This window comes from Diplotaxodon limnothrissa, linkage group LG10 (genome assembly GCF_057381915.1).
Source record: "Diplotaxodon limnothrissa isolate DT_005_m linkage group LG10, D_limnothrissa_male_GT1.1, whole genome shotgun sequence".
Classification (NCBI taxonomy): Eukaryota; Metazoa; Chordata; class Actinopteri; order Cichliformes; family Cichlidae; genus Diplotaxodon; species Diplotaxodon limnothrissa.
This window is the reverse complement of record NC_140605.1, coordinates 15,207,237-15,227,689: the sequence shown is the minus strand read 5'-3', so window position 1 is coordinate 15,227,689 and position 20,453 is coordinate 15,207,237. Positions and strand designations below refer to the sequence as shown.

At 40.1% G+C, this 20,453-nt stretch overlaps 2 protein-coding genes across 2 annotated transcripts; one reads left to right on the top strand and one right to left on the bottom strand.

Moving 5' to 3' along the window:
- The first annotated feature begins 192 nt into the window (after positions 1-192).
- LOC146624084 (transmembrane protein 47-like) lies at positions 193-15,676 on the top strand. The gene is made up of 3 exons (XM_085363671.1): positions 193-513; positions 7,672-7,812; positions 14,103-15,676. Exons 1-3 carry the CDS (start codon positions 297-299, stop codon positions 14,282-14,284), a joined length of 540 nt encoding a protein of 179 aa, XP_085219797.1. The 5' UTR covers positions 193-296; the 3' UTR covers positions 14,285-15,676.
- On the bottom strand, positions 2,111-4,525 carry LOC146624085 (uncharacterized). Its single transcript, XM_085363670.1, has 4 exons — positions 4,390-4,525; positions 3,546-3,702; positions 3,308-3,384; positions 2,111-2,830 (listed from the first exon to the last, which is right to left on the bottom strand). The coding sequence occupies exons 2-4, from the start codon at positions 3,679-3,681 to the stop codon at positions 2,534-2,536; spliced, it is 510 nt and encodes a 169-aa protein (XP_085219796.1). The 5' UTR covers positions 3,682-3,702; positions 4,390-4,525; the 3' UTR covers positions 2,111-2,533.
- Positions 15,677-20,453: the final 4,777 nt, after the last annotated feature.

Here is a 20,453-nt window from a genome sequence, read left to right as displayed (position 1 = left end):
ACACCCCTAATTTATACAAAGAAAGTTAACAAAGCAGTAAATGTAACCTGAAAATAATAATGTAATGTTATCAATCACTATACCAAAAATACTGCCAATATAATATAATATAATATAATATAAACCCATAAAATGGATTATTTTGAAAAACTGATTCAACCGGATGTCTCCTGTTAAACTGTTCCAGCTGGACACGCGTGGAGCAGTGAGGGCTATGGTGGGAGAGGAAGCACGCAGACCTCCAGCGAGTTTAGTAACTGTGACCGACGTGCTGCCGTGTACCCTGTGAGGAGAAGATGTCCGTGAACGAGGTGTACGTATTCCGACCCTTCAAGCTCATCGCTCTGCTGTGCGTCTTCCTGGCGCTGTGTCTGGACGTGGTGGCTCTACTCAGTCCAGCCTGGGTCACCGCGGAGCATTTCTCCCTGTCTCTGTGGGAGTCATGCTCCCAATCGGTGGCTCGGCATCCCACGGACGAGCCCCAGTGGAGCTGCTTCTCCACCCTCACATCTGGTAGGAACAGTGTGTTTTGTTTGTTTAACAGTGCGCTGTTGCTCTTGGAGCCCGAATGCTGTTTTGTTTGTTGAAGAGGTTGAAAACCCACGACCAAGTTTTTTGTTGTTTACAGCTCAGATTTATCCTATAAACACGTTTTCGATCTGAAGGGTGGTTTTAGTGATGTGGTGTTTGTAATTATGTCATAGCGCACAGGATATATCCTGTTTTGAAATAAACAAAGAGGATACTGGACTGCGCAAACAGTCTGACTACAAGCTCTGACCACCATCCCCTGGGCAGACTTTGTTTTAGTTGGCTGCTGGTCAATAGATGAGGCATTCAGACTTCTCGCGCAGCTGATAAATTTCCTCTCTACATTCCAGATCGATGACGTGGTTTCACCGTGACAGCCTCACACACTCTCAGAAATAGGGGTACCAAAGTGTACCAAAAAGGGTACAAATGCTTGTCGCTGGGGGTGTTCCTTTTTGAAGGACATTTCTGTACCCTTTAGGCTTGGTACATTTTTGTACCTTATGAAGTTGTACCATCTGAAGTACAATCATGTACTTTCCTAAGACATAAATGTACCTTGAAACTATAGTACAGAAATGTTCCCTTGAAAAGGGTACAATAGGGTACCTATGAGGGTACCCCCCCAGCGACAACCTATTTCGTACCTAAAGAGACAAAAATGTACCCCCAATAGTCCAAAATATTTGGTTATTTAACCATTTATTTTCGATAATAGAATCACATCAAAGCACTTAAACAACCACAGGAATACATCCTTGATTACATTCGTATATTGCCATAGGACATAGGTGTCAAACTCTGGCCCGCGGGCCAAATTTGGCCCGCAGCCTAATTACATTTGGCCCGCGAAGCCATACCAAATTACTATTAGAGCTGGCCTACTGGTATTATACAGCTAATATATACATTGTTTAGTATTAAGCTTTGCTTGTTCCACATTCAGTTTTTCACCAAAACTTGTTTGAGTCCATAAGAAGAGATTCATTCTTATATCTGGAGGAAGATATTTTTCAATAAATATTAATGTTAGCCCGCGACCTTGTTCTAGATTTGAATTTTGGCCCACTGTGTATTTGAGTTTGACACCCCTGCCATAGGACATGTCAAGAAAAATACATTCATTTAAAAAAAAAAAAAAAAAAAAGTAAACAATCACATAAAGACATTAAACACCTGAACACAATGTTTTGACGGATCACAGAGATGGCATGTATTTAAAAAACTGTCCACACAAATGTTTTGCTCTACTTCAACAAGCACGCACATACATACGCACGCACGCACACACACACACACACACACACACACATACATACATACATAAAAATGTTCTTGCAATCACATCACACAGAATACCTCAAGGACACAAACCGCCTATCATCAACTTAATAGGTGTCTAGAGCTTGAAAGTCTAATTCATTTCCTGGATTGAACAGGATCCAGTCATTGTCAACTGCCACTTGGTAAGCATGGAAATGACATTCACAAGTGCAAGGAAGTAACAGTTTCCCACACAATACCCAACAAGTATCAACATTCAAAATATACTTGATTTTAAAGAATTGAGGTATGGCTTCAGTGTGTACATGGCCAACTACAAAAACATCCTCAAGTTCATATTTGACACTGCTGACAGATATAGCAGACACACGCTGAAGCACTTTATCCTGAAAATGCACATCTGTAAAACTTTTGTTCATTTCCAGAGCATTCTGTAAGTCACCTGGCAGAGATGAAAATGGCACACTGACACTTGTGCTGAGTGAATGTTCAAAGTCAACAAGCAACTTATCTGAAGAAAACTCCCAGCACTGTTTCATTTGATGACGATTGCTAAGAGTTGCAGTGATGTTTACAAAGTTTTTGCATTTACTCGCTAGATTTTTGAAATATTGATGCTTGCTTTCATATCTCATACACCACAAAGGGCGAAGAGGACCATACATCAAAATCAGCATTGGGTAGTCAATAAGGTAGTGACACTTGGGTGGGGGCGTATTTAATAGAGTTGGTTAAGTACCCTGGCGACACTTACTGGCAGGGGTTTGTCTCCCTGGTCTCCTATGTTGACAATGCAGTTCTGAAGAAAGACAAGTGTTTTCTTGAAGTATGCAGGGTAGGTCATGTTGAACACGAAGAAGGTGGAGAATGCTGAGATGTAGGCCTCATCCAGCGAGCGGCACGAGCAAACATCCACTCCTTCAACTGTCACAACACGGCGACACTGTCTTAAGAGGGCAGTTGTCCAACTCTTATCCTTCATTCGAATGGTTGGGTATGGACTCGTGGGAGTATTCTGCAGAAGAGGAAGAAAAACATTAGTATACAGTATGTTTAAGCAATATGTGCCAAGTGGATTTTCAACAGATTCCTCAAATTACCTTCTTTATTTGCTAGAAAACAAAACTGTCTATTCTGATAACCTGTAAACATGGCCCATACTCCAAACAAAAAGCTTCTTGACCAATGACTGTTGTGGTAGTGTTTGATAAGCTGCTAAAGTTTGACATAATATTCAAGGGCAAAAGCAATCACCCCTGACAGTGACAGTACCTGTGAAGAAGAATTTCCCTAAGGGGACAATAAAGGTCTATCTATCTATATAAACACCAGACAAAACCCAAGAGCACAGCAGCACTGTGGATTAACAGCAGTGTTTCCCCTACATTAGCTTAGCTGTGATGCTGAACCGCAGCTGAATTCAGCTCCATGCCAACAAAACACCAAGAATGAAACTTGTGGCCAAAGGCTATGCATTGCATCATGCATTTACCTCTCCAAGGATGATGAAATCTTCTATCTTCTCCTTGAAGATGGATGGCAAGAGAAGTGCCCCCTTGAAGTCAATTCCTAGGTCATACAGATGCAAATGCACTTCATTAGATTTTGATAGCATGCAAATTCCCATTAACATGCTCTTCACATGACACTATGGTACATCAATTATCTTTGGAAGAGAGAGCAAATGAATTGTCACAAAATTTACTATTTGTATGAGGTCAAATTAGCACCTGTAATGTCTTCAGCCAGTGCATTCTCTCTTGCCTCCATGTAGACCTTCTTCAGTGGCAAATCCTTGGTCATTTGAAGAACAGCAGTGAAGTTTTTGCTAAAGCGGCGACAGATGTTGTCTTGGCAGGGATGCATTAAATCAACCTCATCACACAACTGGAAATGAAAAGAGCAGAATAGACAAAAGAATGACATTTTACATTGAGGATTTAAACTTTTGACATGTTTAAAGACACAGACTGGAGATAAATGTAAAGTGCTTTAACCCTTGAACAAAAATTCTAAAGCTAATAAACAGATTGATTAATCAGTTAGTACAGAAAATAATAATAATCAGATTTAGAGACAAAAAAAAATCATTAGCTGTTTCCCCAATCATCTTAACAATTCTTGGGTTGCAGACAGTGTCCCTGCGCAGAGCTTACAGTTCTCATATTCGAAAATCCCACTAAGTAGGTGGAATGGTACAAATGTGTACCTTCCATTGTTTAAAATCCCTTTGAGCGGGAAACACGTTAGATGGGATGAATTTTGCTTAGAGAACGATTTTGTTAATACCTATATTTACATACTAGCATGTTTTGAGAAATTATTGATTTTTTTACATTGTTGTACACGGTTAGTGACTATTTATTGATAAAACACTGGAATACGGCGGGCAGACAGACGTTGAACATTCCACCAACAGTCTAAATAGTCCACATTTGTACCTTTCTTTGTTTAAAACTTAGCTAACTGCTAGCATTCACCCATGTTAAAGCTAGCTCTTCGGACTTTTGCTAACTCTACTGTAAAATTACACGTTGTAATTTTTATAAAAACACAAAATCACACCCGACTTACCTCTAAACCTTTGCGCCTCGTCGTCTGACATCAATGCCTTCTTCCATCAACTTTTTAAGGAGCTCCTCCGTGTCGATAACCCCCTGAGAGTCATTTTCTGCGTCAACGCTAGTCAGCGCGGAGGCGGAGCACTCATCGCTGCTGGCTTTTCAGCCTTTGGGATTAATGCGCGTTGCGAACTTGATACATGGACATTGTGGTATTAATGCGTTTGGAAACCGTTATGCTGTCTTGGCGAACTATATTTGTAACTTACAAAATGTAGTCACCGTAACATAAAAATCTGCTTGACATTTTAACTTCCAAAGAACCTCGGTTTAACTTGATGTTGCAAATTCCATAAAAACCTCCCAATTAATGAACAATTCTAGGATGTAGTAAAAGCGAAAAAGTAAATGGCCAAACATAACAGTAATATGATTTCACGTTTTTGAAGGCTACAACCAAGATTTAAAACATTAAAAATTATAACTGAAACTTAATAAAATGGAAATGGACCAGTTTTTTTTAACATCATTTGGTTGTGCCTGCATGTCATTGTGTGTGTTTTTAAAATATAATTTAACATAACTTACACAAAGGTAGGTTACAGATATTCTTTGCATCATAGGATAATTTATGTACAGAGGAGAGGACCAACAGATTTGATTATAACATGTAGCTTTTATGAGCACACTCACATCTCATATGAATTTTACAATTAACCAGGCCCATCCAGATTTTCCCATGCTGACCCATTACCACATTCTGCCACTGTCACTGCAGTACAGGTCAAAATGGTACAGATTTGTACTTTATTTCAAATTGTACCTTTAAAGGGGCATTTCTGGACTTTTAAAGACCAGTATTGTACTTTTAAGGGAACATTTTTAAAAAATGTACCTATAGGTACAAAAATGTTCTTCTCTCGTACCTCTATTTCTGAGAGTGCAGTGATACTCAGTGACAAAGCCACACCTGACCAAGCTTTAACTGTTGATTTTTGTGACAGCTGGATGAGAACTATTTAACAAAGGGCTGGTGCTCATTGTTTTCTAATGCTTTAACTCTGTGCTTAGGTAAAGTGTTTATATGCAAGAAAGCTATGCATAATCCCTCTGGCACACAAAGAGTTAACCCACCCCAGCAAGCAGAAGGCTTTTAGTGGATTTGGAGAGACACATTCAGCATCTTCCCCTTCATCGACCTCACCAAGCCAGGACCCCCTAAGTCGCCTTTTGTCAGGCAGAAAAGCCACGTCCCCCGACCCCCATCCTTTCCCCCCAGGGAAGCAAATCCGCATTAAATTTACTAGATTTGGGAACAGTTGACTTTTGTCCTGTACAGTAAGGCTATTAGCAGGAGCTTTCATCTTTATTAAACACACAGTCGCTCACTGTTACTATTGAAATAAATAAAGGAAGACTTCAAGGATAAAATTGGACCGTTCCATTTAAGTTTCCTCATTTTGTGGCTTAAATGTTTAAAATATTTAAAATTTTTAGCTGTTGATCATTTTTCACAGGACTTTGCACATGCACCCTTGGTGTGATTGACCTCTCTTTGATATTGTGGAATGTGTTGGGGTGAATAGGAGGCGGGTTTGTTGCTCTGAGTGTCTGCAGAACTCATTAAAACAAGAGCGGATGGGTGTGTTGAGGTTAAAGGTGCAGTTCATCCAGTGGCGAAAGAGACTAATTAGGCACGTACAAAGGTTCTCACCCTTGTTCTTGAATTTCATCTACAGTGGCAGTTCCTGATAGAAAAATTCACCATAGCTTTTTACCATCATTATGACAAATAACCAGAAGCTCAGGGAGAGACACACCCAGCGAAAATTGTGCGGTGAGCTTGTTAACCAAATGCAAATTCTCTTTCCGAGCCAAGTCGTTTAAGGTAGGGCGGGAGATCAAAGAGAGGATGCGCAATCAAGGTCGAGCAGACAAAAGATTTTCTCCTGAATGTGTTGCTGGTTTCAGTCTCTGTACCAACACTTGCTTGAACAGAGTTAAGCTCCATTCAAAAAAGGCCACGTGCTGCTTTTAAAAGCCTGGTGCTGTGGAGGTCTTTCCAGGAAAGAATGTGACGCGCAGGAAGATTTTAGTTTTACTTTTCCAACAGGAGCAGTTTGTTTGGAATATGTTAAGTAAATGTGGCATTAAAAAAGCCACTGTGGCTGCAAGAATTTGGAAGAAGCTGGCATTCACAATCACAAACTCCTGTTTCATAACCCAAAGCCTCCAAGGACCAAGGAGACATATACATAATACATAACCATAGACTGTATTTGGAAAATTTTGATTACAAACTCAGTTCCAAGAAAGTTGGAACCCTGCATAAAATATAAATAAAAATGAGTGTAATGGTTTGCAGATTTCAGAAACCCATATTTGTATTTGCAGTAGACCATAATAAACATATTGAATGTTTAAACTGAGACATTTTACTATTATATGATGGATACATCAACAGCACATCTCAAGAAAGTTGGAGCACAGGCATTTTGCAGCTACTTAGGAGCAGGTCGGTAACATGACTGGGCATAAAAAGAGACCAATTGAAAACTAGAATTTCACCCATCAAAACTGGAGCTGGACGTGCCTGGAATGGAATTAACCATGCATTTCACTGACTGAGTTTGCAGACAGGTGGAGGTAACAGCATCTACCTGCCAACCTCCTGCTTTGAAGCCTTAATGCAAGTTAAACGAGCATTAAAGAAAATAAATGGCAGAATTGTCACAAAGCTGTATATTAGTTTTAAAAAACAGATGTGTGTTTGTTCTTTTTTTTACCAGATTGCAAAAAAAAAAAAAAAGTTTTATTTTTCTTGCAAAGTTTAACATTTGAACATAGGGCTGCTGATTTGTCTCCATTTGTATGCAGTTCTTGACATTTCTGCACAGGCCTGATTTTTTTTTTAATTCCAGAGGTTGCCACATGATACTGTCTTAGGACTAAAAATGTAGTTTGTTGACATGCACAAATATGAACAGCTAGAAAAGTAGGGCAAAAATGTAGCCAACCAGCAGGACAACTAAGATTAAATAACGTGAGATTCAGCCTTGGATTTTTGCATCTGTTCTCATTACAGGGACTTTGAGTCACTAATTATGTTCTTGACAGTTGCATTCCTGATGCGGGCCTGATGGCTCTCTGCGTCATTCAGTTCTCTCTGCAGGATTAGCTCTTGTTTCGTGTTTGTCAACACAGCGGTTCAATTCAGCCGTGCTCAACTGTGAATCGAGCTTTTGTTGATGAGTAGGATGCTCCTCTTTAACCTGCATGTGTCCTGTTCTTGCAGACTGGCAGATCGCCACCCTGGTGTTGCTAGGTGTCGGTGCAGCCATGACTCTGGTGGCCTTTTTGGTGGCCGTTATTTCCCTGTGCAGGGGCACGCAAAGACAACACTACCGCACTGTGGCAATATTCCTCTTCACTGCAGGTATGTCACCTTTCCCATATATTTATTTATTCATTCATTCACTTTTTATAATGTTTGGCTAATAACCCAGTGTTTCAGCAGTTTCCATATATGCCTGTGTTTGTGCTCCACTGCTCACATTAAATAGAAGCATGCAAAAGACACAGGCGAGTGAGCCTTGCAGGCTGAGCTTGTTTTCTCTGTGGTATTGCCTTTGGAGACCTGCAGGCTGATGTGCCAAGAAAAGGCAGCCACAGAATTTGCAGACTTACCAACAAAGTGAAGTCACTGAGAGGAAAAAAACAAAAAAAAGCCACCACAGACTCCTCGCCCATAACTGCCTCGTAGTTGGACTGCTGCTTCTTGCGTGCTTTGTAAGAATTGCCCTTAGGGTAAAAATAAACTGTGACACTGATGAGAATGAATATAGATTAAAAGCGTATAATTAAAACGAGCGGTCAGAGCATATTGCTCCAAATGGTATACGGCACCAAAGTGACTGACTCAAAGATTGTGCTCACTTTACTTTCAAAACGGTGATGAAGCGCAAACCACTTTCTGCTACTTCACTCGTGCCAAGTTCAAGTTTTCCAGTTTGCGAAATAAAATTATATAAGGAGCAGACAGTTTTACACTGTGCCTGTAGACCAAACCTGAAGTAATAACTGTCACATTTTAAGAAATCTACAACCCCAATTCTAAAAAGCTTGGATGCTGTAAAATGTAAATGTAAATAAAAACAGAAAATTATGTTTTGCAAACAGCATAAATCTTTATTTTATTTTATTTAATAAAGGAAACGTATTTGAGAAAGTGTCCCTTTTTTTTAAAAAAAAAAAAAGGAAAAATTAAGTGTAATGGCGGCAATATGTCTGTAAAAAGTTGGAACAATGCTATGTTTATCGCTGCTGAGTGGAATGATGTCCCGGTCATGTCTGAAATTGGATTCTGGGAGCTTTGAGTGCCGACGGTGTCTTTCTAAATATGTACGCAGCCATACCATCAGAGATGCTTTTGGACTGATTGCTGTCAACAAGATGGACAAGATCTCTTCTCCATACAGGGAGTGCAGAATTATTAGGCAAATGAGTATTTTGTCCACATCATCCTCTCCATGCATGTTGTCTTACTCCAAGCTGTATAGGCTCGAAAGCCTACTACCAATTAAGCATATTAGGTGATGTGCATCTCTGTAATGAGAAGGGGAGTGGTCTAATGACATCAACACCCTATATCAAGTGTGCATAATTATTAGGCAACGTCCTTTCCTTTGGCAAAATGGGTCAAAAGAAGGACTTGACAGGCTCAGAAAAGTCAAAAATAGTGAGATATCTTGCAGAGGGATGCAGCAGTCTCAAAATTGCAAAGCTTCTGAAGCGTGATCATCGAACAATCAAGCGTTTCATTCAAAATAGTCAACAGGGTCGCAAGAAGCGTGTGGAAAAACCAAGGCACAAAATAACTGCCCATGAACTGAGAAAAGTCAAGCGTGCAGCTGCCAAGATGCCACTTGCCACCAGTTCGGCCATATTTCAGAGCTGCAACATCACTGGAGTGCCCAAAAGCACAAGGTGTGCAATACTCAGAGACATGGCCAAGGTAAGAAAGGCTGAAAGACGACCACCACTGAACAAGACACACAAGCTGAAACGTCAAGACTGGGCCAAGAAATATCTCAAGACTGGTTTTTCTAAGGTTTTATGGACTGATGAAATGAGAGTGAGTCTTGATGGGCCAGATGGATGGGCCCATGGCTGGATTGGTAAAGGGCAGAGAGCTCCAGTCCGACTCAGACGCCAGCAAGGTGGAGGTGGATTACTGGTTTGGGCTGGTATCATCAAAGATGAGCTTGTGGGGCCTTTTCGGGTTGAGGATGGAGTCAAGCTCAACTCCCAGTCCTACTGCCAGTTTCTGGAAGACACCTTCTTCAAGCAGTGGTACAGGAAGAAGTCTGCATCCTTCAAGAAAAACATGATTTTCATGCAGGACAATGCTCCATCACACGCGTCCAAGTACTCCACAGCGTGGCTGGCAAGAAAGGGTATAAAAGAAGAAAAACTAATGACATGGCCTCCTTGTTCACCTGATCTGATCCCCATTGAGAACCTGTGGTCCATCATCAAATGTGAGATTTACAAGGAGGGACAACAGTACACCTCTGTGAACAGTGTCTGGGAGGCTGTGGTTGCTGCTGCACGCAATGTTGATGGTGAACAGATCAAAACACTGACAGAATCCATGGATGGCAGGCTTTTGAGTGTCCTTGCAAAGAAAGGTGGCTATATTGGTCGCTGATTTGTTTTTGTTTTGTTTTTGAATGTCAGAAATGTATATTTGTGAATGTGGAGATGTTATATTGGTTTCACTGGTAAAAATAAATAATTGAAATGGGTATATATTTGTTTTTTGTTAAGTTGCCTAATAATTATGCACAGTAATAGTCACCTGCACACACAGATATCCTCCTAAAATAGCTAAAACTAAAAACTACGTCCAAAAACATTCAGCTTTGATATTAATGAGTTTTTTGGGTTCATTGAGAACATGGTTGTTGTTCAATAATACAATTATTCCTCAAAAATACAACTTGCCTAATAATTCTGCACTCCCTGTAGTTTTCCAAAAAGAATTCCAGTTTCCGATTCGTCTGATCTCAGATCAGTTTTCCACTTTGCCTCAGTATGTTTTAGATGAGCTTAGGCCCAGAGAAGACGGCAGAGTTTCTGGATCGTGCTCACATGGCTTCTTCTTTACTTTTGTGGATAGCACGGTGAACTGTGTTAACAGACGGTGATTTCCGTGACAGAATGATTCCTGTTTTAATGCAGTGCTGCCTGTGGGCCCGACTATTACGGGCATCCAGTAATTTTTTGGAATTTGCCCTTGTGCGTGGAGATTTCCCAGATTCTTGAATCTTTTGAAATAATGTACTGTGGACATAGAGGTATTGAAACTCTTAACAGTTGTAGATTAAGGAATATTCTTCTAAATTTGTTCCATCACTTATAGATTGGTGGACCCCATCCTTTTTTCTTTTTCTTTTTTTAGTTCCACTTATTTTTCCAGGCTTTTGTTGCTCCTGTCCCAACGTTTTTGAGACTTGTTGCTGCCATCAATTTTAAAATGAGTTCATTTCTTTCATGAAACAGTAAGGTATGCTGCTGTGTGGGTGTCGAATGAGCTGGTAGGTGGATTCTGTTACCAGTTTCCTCTTGTTACAGTCTGTGTGATTAGCTAACCGAGCCTGGAGCAGATTCATGTTCAGTGTAGAAACAAGACTTGTATCATCTTTCAAAGTCACACACTCTGAATGAAAGTGTTTCTTTATTTGTTAAAGTATTTCTGTTGCAAGTTTTCTGGTTTCTGTTGCAAGTACAAACAGTATGCATTGCCTTTTAAATACAGCATTAGATAACAGTGTGCTGCTGAAGGGAAACTGTAAGGGATCTTTGTCTTGCTCTGTATCTGAAACCTCACTCACAAAGGACCACTGTGGTTGACTTAATGGCTGTGGTTTTGACTGTTAGCCACTGACGGAAAAGCAGGGGAATGCTGTGTTATCCTTTCCTATGTGTAATTACTTTAAGAGCCTTGCAAGAATACGGCCGCCACACAGGCACGCAGTCCTCGACGGAGCAACAGCAGAAGGACTGGACTGTTAAATACCCCTTGGCTTGACTGTGAGGTATTTACTTTCTGTCCAGAAATATGACCTCAGCAGGGAACAAGCTCAGCCTGGGCTCCATCAGCAGCACCGCAGTCTCAGGCTACAGCCATTCCTCCTTCACACCCATTGCTTCTTCCCATAGGAAGGAAAGGCGGAGTCATACTTGCACAAAGACCGTTCCTCAGGCGTCACCTAGCATGCGTGAAAACGAACTGGAGCCGTTTGTGAGAGAAGGCCACAGTACCCTTTTGAACACCGACGCCTGGACTTCTGCATCCTGCGCGATGCAAAGGAAAATGATTCACAGCCCTGGAAGCTGTTTCCTCGTGTGATACCTCGTGTGTCATTGAGATGAAAAGAATAAAGATGATTGTTCCACGCTTCACCAAAAAGACGAGAGAGTGTGAGAGAGAGCTGGGAGACTGGTTTTAGTTTAAAAGCCAGAATCTGCTGTTAACGTCAATCACTCTGGGGGAATTACAAGACAGGCCACTTCAAAAAGCTTCCAGCTTCCAGCGAGCAAGAAACCCACAGGGAGGGGTGTCACACAAAGATTGTTCTCTTCAAAAGCGTCTATTTATGGAGATGACAAACTAGATAGAAAACACAGAAGCCCATGAATGCTGTAACACACTTTTTTTTTCCCTCTCTTAAAGCGCTTTTTGATCCTCGCAAGATAAGTGAATGCTATAAAAAGCTAATTCTTGTTATGCACGGATTGAGGCTAGATATATTGTCCTTAGATTGCGCGTCAGCCAAATCATTTAAACAAAGGACAGAATTATTAGAGTAAAACAGCTTTTCCAAACAACCTACTTTTACTGTGGATGCTTAAATCATTTTACTTTGCACATAAGAAAAAAATAATAATTTCACTTAAAATAAACGAACATTACCAAGGTCAAAATTATTAGCACTCCTGATGCTAACAGTCAGTTGTGTGTCCTTTTTGCTGGATAACAGCCTGCAGTTGTTAGCTGTAGTTTTCAGCGTGTCTCTCACGCGTCTGCTGAGCAATCCCAGTCCATTCTTCTTTGGGGAATCTCTCCTCCAGATGTGATGGTGTCCTGTCATGGACCTTGGTCTTCAGTTCACTCCACAGATTTTCAGTAGGATTCAAGTCAGGGCTTTGACTTCTGATGTTGATCTTCTGGAGGTCGTCCTTCACCAGGAGTGTGAAGTGTGTTTTGGGTCGTTGCGTTAGAAAACAAAGCGATCACCCAGACCCCGTTTAGCTGCTGACTGCTTGAGGTTTTCTGTCCAAATCTTCACATATCCTCCTTTTTTATTCCTTCTACCTTGATGAGATTCCCAATTCCAGATGCACTGAAGCACTCTCTTAGCATAATACTTGCACCACAGAGTATGGTGTGGGTTGTACACCTCTTCCTTTCATCTCTGTGGCCAGAGAACACTAGTTTTGTCTCATCCATCTCATCTAATCTTTCTCCAGGTTGTCCTTGGCATATTTAAGTCTAGCCTGAATTTGCAAAATAGGAATTTTCTTGGTCTGCTGCCTAACAGTCTTTACTTTAAGACTACACTTCCTGATTTGGCTCAGTCATTCACATGTCTTTGCAGTTGTTCTGGGGTCTTTAGACACGTCTCTCGCTAGTTTTCTTTCCCTAGGCTGCTAGGCTTGTTTGGTACTTTGTAGCTCGCTTTGAATTTCTTGATGATGCTTCTCACTCCAGTTTTTGACACTCTGTGATAACTTTGTGTATACATCTCCTGCTTTGGGAACACCAGCAATTCTTTTTCCCAAGTCTAAATTGATTTCTTTTGTTTTTGGCATGATGCTTTCTCCACTGGCAGCTCAAACCCTTGCTGAAGTTTTTATACTGTACTGAAAGAAAACAAGCTCTGACTTTGACTCAGTAAAAAGTTATTTTTTTTCCTCAGGATGCTTTTGTGTGTGAAATAATACTGTTATAGAGTGCAGACAGAACAAATTTATGCTTTATGATAATTCCGTCCTCGTCTATAAACAGGACGAGGCTTATTGGGGAATAATCAGAATGTGTTTGCATATAATTGTTTTCATCTATGGCTCCTCAGGAGACATCAGAATCAGAATCAGAATCAGAATCAGAATGGGTTTATTGCCAGATGTTGAGGTTTACAACATTAGGAAATTGCTGCGGTGCTTCAGTGCAGACAATAACATTCATTTATAGTTGTTCCTGCTAAATCTTAGGCAGCTCATTGTGACGAGATCACCTCACGGAACAGAAAGGCAGAGAAGAAAATCGCTTTATATAACCATTCTCTGCTTACCTATACTAGCTGCCTCCTCACTTCTTACACTTAAGCCTCTTTTCACAAGTAACTTTTTGCCTTTACAGCCATCTGTTTGCTGTCAGATTTGTGTTTCGCCTCGAGGAGGCCCTTTAATGTCACGTTTTTGACTTGAATCATGAATTTTGGGAGAACTAAATGGCTTTCACCTTCTGAAAGCACGAGCTAGTTATGTTATAAAATGATGTAGAAAACATTAAATGGATGATTAATCTGAAAGGCTTTACTTGTAGCAGTGATTATTTTAATGGTGTTGGAGTTACTGGGTTTGTTGATTAATCGCTTGGACAAAGGACAAATGGACGATTTTAAACAAACAGTGTCTCATGATTGTCTCTGGTTTCAGTGGTTCTGCAGGCCTGTGCTCTGGTTCTCTACCCGATCAAGTTCATCGATGGAACGGTCCTGCAGACTTATCACGAGTTCAACTGGGGCTATGGGCTCGGCTGGGGGGCCACCATCTTCATGCTGGGTGGAGGAATCCTCTTCTGCCTGCGGACGGACATATACGAGGATGCAATGTACTGAACTTTGTCAGCCCTCTCTGCTCTGCTGGAAATACTTAAGAGGAGAATACAGACCCTACGTGTCCATTTCCCTTGCTGTGTTATTCTCGCTGTTATTTTTAGATAGGCCAGGGCTGTAGGAGTAGACTGCCCTCCCCCCCCCTGCACCACACTGCCCCAGCCCTACCGGTATCGGGGGCGAGGTGGTAAAGCTAAAGCGCAGAGAGCTTTCTGGACACGCTCGAGCCACCGACGCTGGACGTTTCCACTGAATCTCTATTGTTAGAGAGGAAAGCAGATTCTCAGCACAGGCCTGGATGTGCAGTGAATATTTAATAGGACTGACTGATCACGTTTCCTTTTATTTTTGTAGCTTTTCATGAGGATAAAAAGCTAGTTGTCAGTTTATTTGTGGCATGATTTCCCACTTTATAGGAACAGTGAAAACCTCACTTCCTCTCGTGTGTTAGCCGAAACATATCTAGTAACTGTAAATTACTCAGCTTTGACGTATGCTATTGAGTGTTCATACTTTTGATTTTTTTTCTTTTAATGACACCAGTTTGTCTCAAATGGAAAAATGTAAATGTGTATAAAGTATTTCTACATGAAGAATTCTGAATAAATAATTGTAGTTTTGGGAGCATTTGGAGTGTAAATTGTTGCTTTCAGTATCAAAGGTGACATGCGGACACTCTCTGCTTACACGCTGACCTTTGACTCACTTTTTTTACCGCCCCTTTTTAGACTGGACAGCAGGGAGACAAAAATGCAAACCACTTTCATTATCGAGAGGACACATTCCTCAAAGGAAAACATCCCAGGCTGTTTAAAGAGGCAGCACCAGCTCAGAGTTATGATGGGTTTTTTATTTTTTTTATTTTTATGTTTTTAGTTTTTAAGTCCGTTTAGTTTCAGTTAGTTCCCAGAGCAGATTTTCTTGTTTAGTTTAGTTTTCATTGTTTCAATGTTTTGTTTTTATTAGTTTCTGTGTTTGTTTTAGTCTTTCCGGTGATTATTGAACGGAGGCGATATCTCAGAGCGAACATTCACATTTCTTCTAATATTTAGTTTCTTAATAGCCTTCTTAATGTCTTGTCTGGCAGCTTCTGCAATCAGAATCAGAATTAAGAACCGAATGCACTGCTGTGACAAACACATTTGCTTTTACAAGACGAGCTCTATAAATTCTCTATGGGCTCCTCTTGTTCATGTTTACTGTTTATTTATTCATTCTCATTATTGTTATTTTTATTATTACTCACAGTGGCTAAAATAATCATGTCAAAGCTGAAAGGCAGGAAAAACACAAAAGTCAGAAAAAAGAAACTGGGAGAATCAGGAGGAAATCTAATAAAGAAGACAGAGAACTGGATGGTCTCCTTTGTTACTTGTACTCAAAAAAATTGCTAAATTGAACTAATTTAAAAATATATAAATTTTCCATTTAATTGTATCCATTGTAAACTGTTACATGTAATGGAATCTGGTCAAATGAAATGTACTTGATTGGTAGATTAATGGAAATATACTTGGTATAAACTTAATGATTAATTATTTGAATAAATAACCCTTTTTAAAAATATATTTCAATTGCATTTTTCTCACAATTGCTGCTTTGTGGTTATATAGGGTCACAAATGGGATTTTTCTGAGTGCAAATTCAAGAAAATCAGCACATAGATTAGAGTAAAAACACTTTTTAAAGGCAGCTGACTGTCTCAGTGAACCCATGAATGCCTCATCAAGCAAGATGTCTGCAAGATCACAAAATTCTAGTTTTTATTGTAATTAGTTGAAATGTTTTTTCCACATCTAGTTTGGGTTTTTAGTTTTATTTTAACTATAATAACCTCACACCAGGTTGCATGTATGTAAAGACATTATGTGCTGGTGCAGACATGGGCAGCACGTCCTCCTGTATTTGTATTCATGACATGCATTTTCTATACATTTGCAAGAGACTTTTGCACTGCTCTGTTATTTTACTTATAATGGACAATAATAAGCTTTCAGCTGTGTTTTTGTGCTTAAAACCTTAATATTTTGATCTTTTACATTTTTAATTCGACATGTCTGACAGTGCACGAGTCATAGATGTTTATTAGTGCTAATGAAAAGCATGTTTAAGAAGTCCTGTTATTTCTCAGGGTGTTTGGGAACAGAAGGTATTGCCACACTTGGAACATCCTGCTGAAGTCTTCGTTTACCCTACAGATTACAAAATGCAACAGCTGCTAAGGACTCCGGAAAAGTTGATAAATATTTTTTCCACAGCTGCAGAAGCGTGAAAACTCCCCAGCTGTGGACAGCGTGTACACAAGAATCAACAACTCTAAAAGGGAAAGGGTTCAAATCATTGCATTGTGTGAAGCTGATATTTTGCCCCTGTAAGCTGTGACGGGTGGAAGATTTTTCCTCGTCTCATTACCTCCCAGGAATCTTTGAAATATGCTACACAGGTTAAAAGGTGAGGCGTCATGTGTCAGGCTAAAAGAGGACACGCCAAGTTTTACCAAAATATCTGTCAGGTGTGATCCAGTTTTAGTTTAATGTCCCTGATGCATGTAAAACCTTTTTTTTTTTTTTTTCTTTAGCTAAAAAGTAAATTTTAACTAAAGAAAAGTCCTTTGGCTGTAGAGCCAGCAGAGCAAAGAGACTCTTGACACTGAGCAAGTGAAATATTTACTCAGGACACTAAAAAAAAAAAAAAAAAATTTCTATGGTACAAGAATGTTTTTAAGCATTAATGTTAGATATGCACCCACAATATCCCAGCTGTTTCACATAATATGCACGTCTATCTCTTTGGCAGGAGGAGGTTCTGAAATGTTTGCCCACTCGTGTTAGAGGTCTCAAGTTGAAATGCCAGTAGATCTTTATGCTTTGCACTCCACCCACACAGTTGCTGTTCTCGCATAAAACGTTTCTGCAAAGTAAATTGACATTTTCACTAAAAAAGAAACCAAAAATATCAAGAATAAGAGTAAGTGCCAGATACCAAAGTCTCCTCTATATTTGCTGCATTTTCTTGAGGATTATGTTTAACCAGCACCTCAATAGTAATCATCTTGCCCCACCTAGTGGTCATGCCGAACATGTCAGGTGCTGCAGAGTGAGGAGGGTCACATTCAGGCACATTCTGGTGTAATAGTGAGCTCCCCCCCCCCCCTTTTCTCTATGTGCTACAAAGCTTTTAAAAATAGCAGTAGATTTTACAGTGTTTTTCCTTTTTTTTTATAAAAAAAAAAAGAAAAAAAAAAGGAAAAAGTCCAATAAATGAATAAAACAAGAAATACCCACATGCAAACGTCCTTTATGAAAGCCATTGGGACATAAATCACTGTTATTTGTGTGAATTTGTTTGCATCTGCTTGACGATAATCTGGCTGCGGAGAGTAGCCTGGCCCCTCGGTGCAGTAACCAGCCAGGCCCTGCACACTTTTACCACGCAGGGACAGATTCCAGTTACTGAGCCTGGGGGACAGATGAAAAATTCACCCCTGGTACCTGTGGAAGAAATTTGTTTTACTGATACGACTGATTATGCACAGATGTTCTAAAAAGCTGAGAACATTTTAAATCCAAACCTGAAGTTGTCCAGCTTATGTGTTCCTTAACAGTGGAAGTCCTTGTGAACAAGGGTCAGCGCACTAGTAAGTCAGATAAATGGACTGGACTGTAACAGCCGGGCTATACATTACCCTCCTCCAAGTCCTCTGTTAAGACTGGCTCCACCAAAATTACACATTAACCCAAGAGCATTTCTCATCTTTCCTTGTTATCACTGCTGCCCTGCAACTTCTTTGGGTCCCATTGAACCCAGATGCAAAGGACACAGCAGGGTGTTAACGGGGAGCAAAATTCAAGCGTTTTATTGCTTGATGCAAAAGACAAATGCAAAGTCTACAAAGTAACAGCATGTGAAACATGCACAGGGTTGATTGAATAAGACGATACAGTTGGAATCAGCTGAAAACACTTAGGAACAGGTGAAAACAATCACAGCACCGTGAACAAGACAGGAAATGAAAACAAGAGCAAATGTGAAAAGCAACAAAAAAAAAAAAGTAGGATCAGCAAGTAACAAAGAGAAACACCTGCTATCACATAAGAAGACACAGAAAAACACAAAAACCAACACTAAACATGATTACACAATCTGGTGCAGACAAGCCAACAGAACACCAGGACTATAGTAAATAAATAAACAGTCACTGTGGATGGGGGCAAACTTTAACAATTGCTCAAGTATCTGAAAACCATCTGTTATGTCATTTGTAGTTGTCCACACTTTCAGTGCACATGTACACAAAAATAAAGACATGTTTCATATGGACACACTTTAATATATTTTCCTCTACCGGTATTAATTCTCTCATTAAGACTGTGACTGTGTAAGAAGTCCGAACTTTACCACCAAGCTAAGTAAGTAAACAACAGAGACACAGCTATCCATGGGAAGCAGCCAGCTGCCTACCTGACCTTGTGGATGTCACTGAATGTTGGATCAAACACTGAAAGCTGCGGTCAGCCCGGAGCCAGATGGTTATTTTCCCAACAAGAAAGCAAATATCTTGCAGCTGAAGCTCTCCGTTTAATTGCGTTTCTGCTATAGACTCATTCGTTTTGGGGTTCTATAGTATACACATAAGCTTCAAGAAAATGGTGTAATCATTTAAACAGAGCGTGTTAAGATGTTTGACATGTTTTTCAACACAACTCCAGTCTTTCTCAGGCAAATCTGCACGAGTGTATGGCAAGAAACATGCCATGCTCACGTAATCTTAACAGAGTTTAATTCAGCTATTTGTTTACAATCAGTCTATCCACGTTTCACAGGAGAGTCAGCTGAGAAACATCCAAAAAGACTTATTTTATTTATGAAATGCATATGCTACAGATTATCTGGGCAGTAGAGGGCAACAAGAGCTGATGATCCATCAGACCATAAAGCATATACAGTACTCTTGAACGCATGAGGGAGCTGGGTGAACTTCATAAGAGATTATTTCATAATGGGTTTTGGTGTTGAGCCACATGCTACAGATACAGTACAAAGACCATTTTCATGTGATAAATAACGAGGGTGACAGAGATGAATAAAGATCAAGACATTGATATATCAAATCAAACCGCTTCCCAACACCAGTTAATGAGCTGTAAGAGAAATAATAAATAAAATCACTGAGATTAGCATATGACAGATTATCAACGTGAACCACTAAAGCAAACACAAACAAATCAGACACCCATGTGGGAGCTGAGGGAGTATTACACTGACTAGCCACGCTTCCACTCTGCACTCCACATTTAGAAAAGTCAGGGAAAAAGGCTAAGAAGAGTCGAAAAGGCAGGCTGCATTTAACAATGCATTTGTTTCTTTTAAGGTCAAAAGGCACAGACTTTAATCCTTTAGCCTGTCTTTACAGGTAAAGCACAACAGGCTTATTCTCCTTTATCAGCTGAGGACTGTAAAGATCAGCAGAAAGGCAGCTTTCATGCAGGTATATGAGTTAGTTCATGTAGGGGGATTGGCAGACAAATATGTGGAACTTGCACTGGATTTATTCATACACTCCTCAACTTTTACAGTCAGGGAAAAAAATATTTGAACCGCCGCTGATTTTGTACATTTGCCCACTAACAAAGAAATGATCAGTCTATAACTTCAATGGTAGATTTATCTGAACAGCGAGAGACAGGACAAACAAAGAAATCCAGAAAAATGCATTTTTAAAAAGTTATAAATTTACATTTTCATGAAGAAAATAAGTATTTGATCCCTTTTGCAAAACGAGTTTTAGTACTTGGTGGCAAAACACACACACACACACACACACTAGGATCTGGAGACTGGCTTGGCCACTCCAAGACCGTAATGTGCTTCTTCTTGAGCCAATCTTTTGGCTTAGCTGTGCGTTTTGGATCACTGTCATGCTCACGACTCATTTTCAATGCTCATCCATCCTCCTTTTGATGTGGTGCAGTTGTCCTGTCTTCTTGGCAGAAAAACACCCCCAAAGCATAATGTCTCCACCTCCATGTTGACGGTGTTCTTGGAGTCACAGGCAGCATTCCTCCTACTCCAAACACGGCAAGTTGAGTTGATGCCAAATAGCTCAATTTTGATCTTGTCTGACAACACTTTCAGCCTGTCTACCTCTGAATCATTGATATGTTCAGTGGCA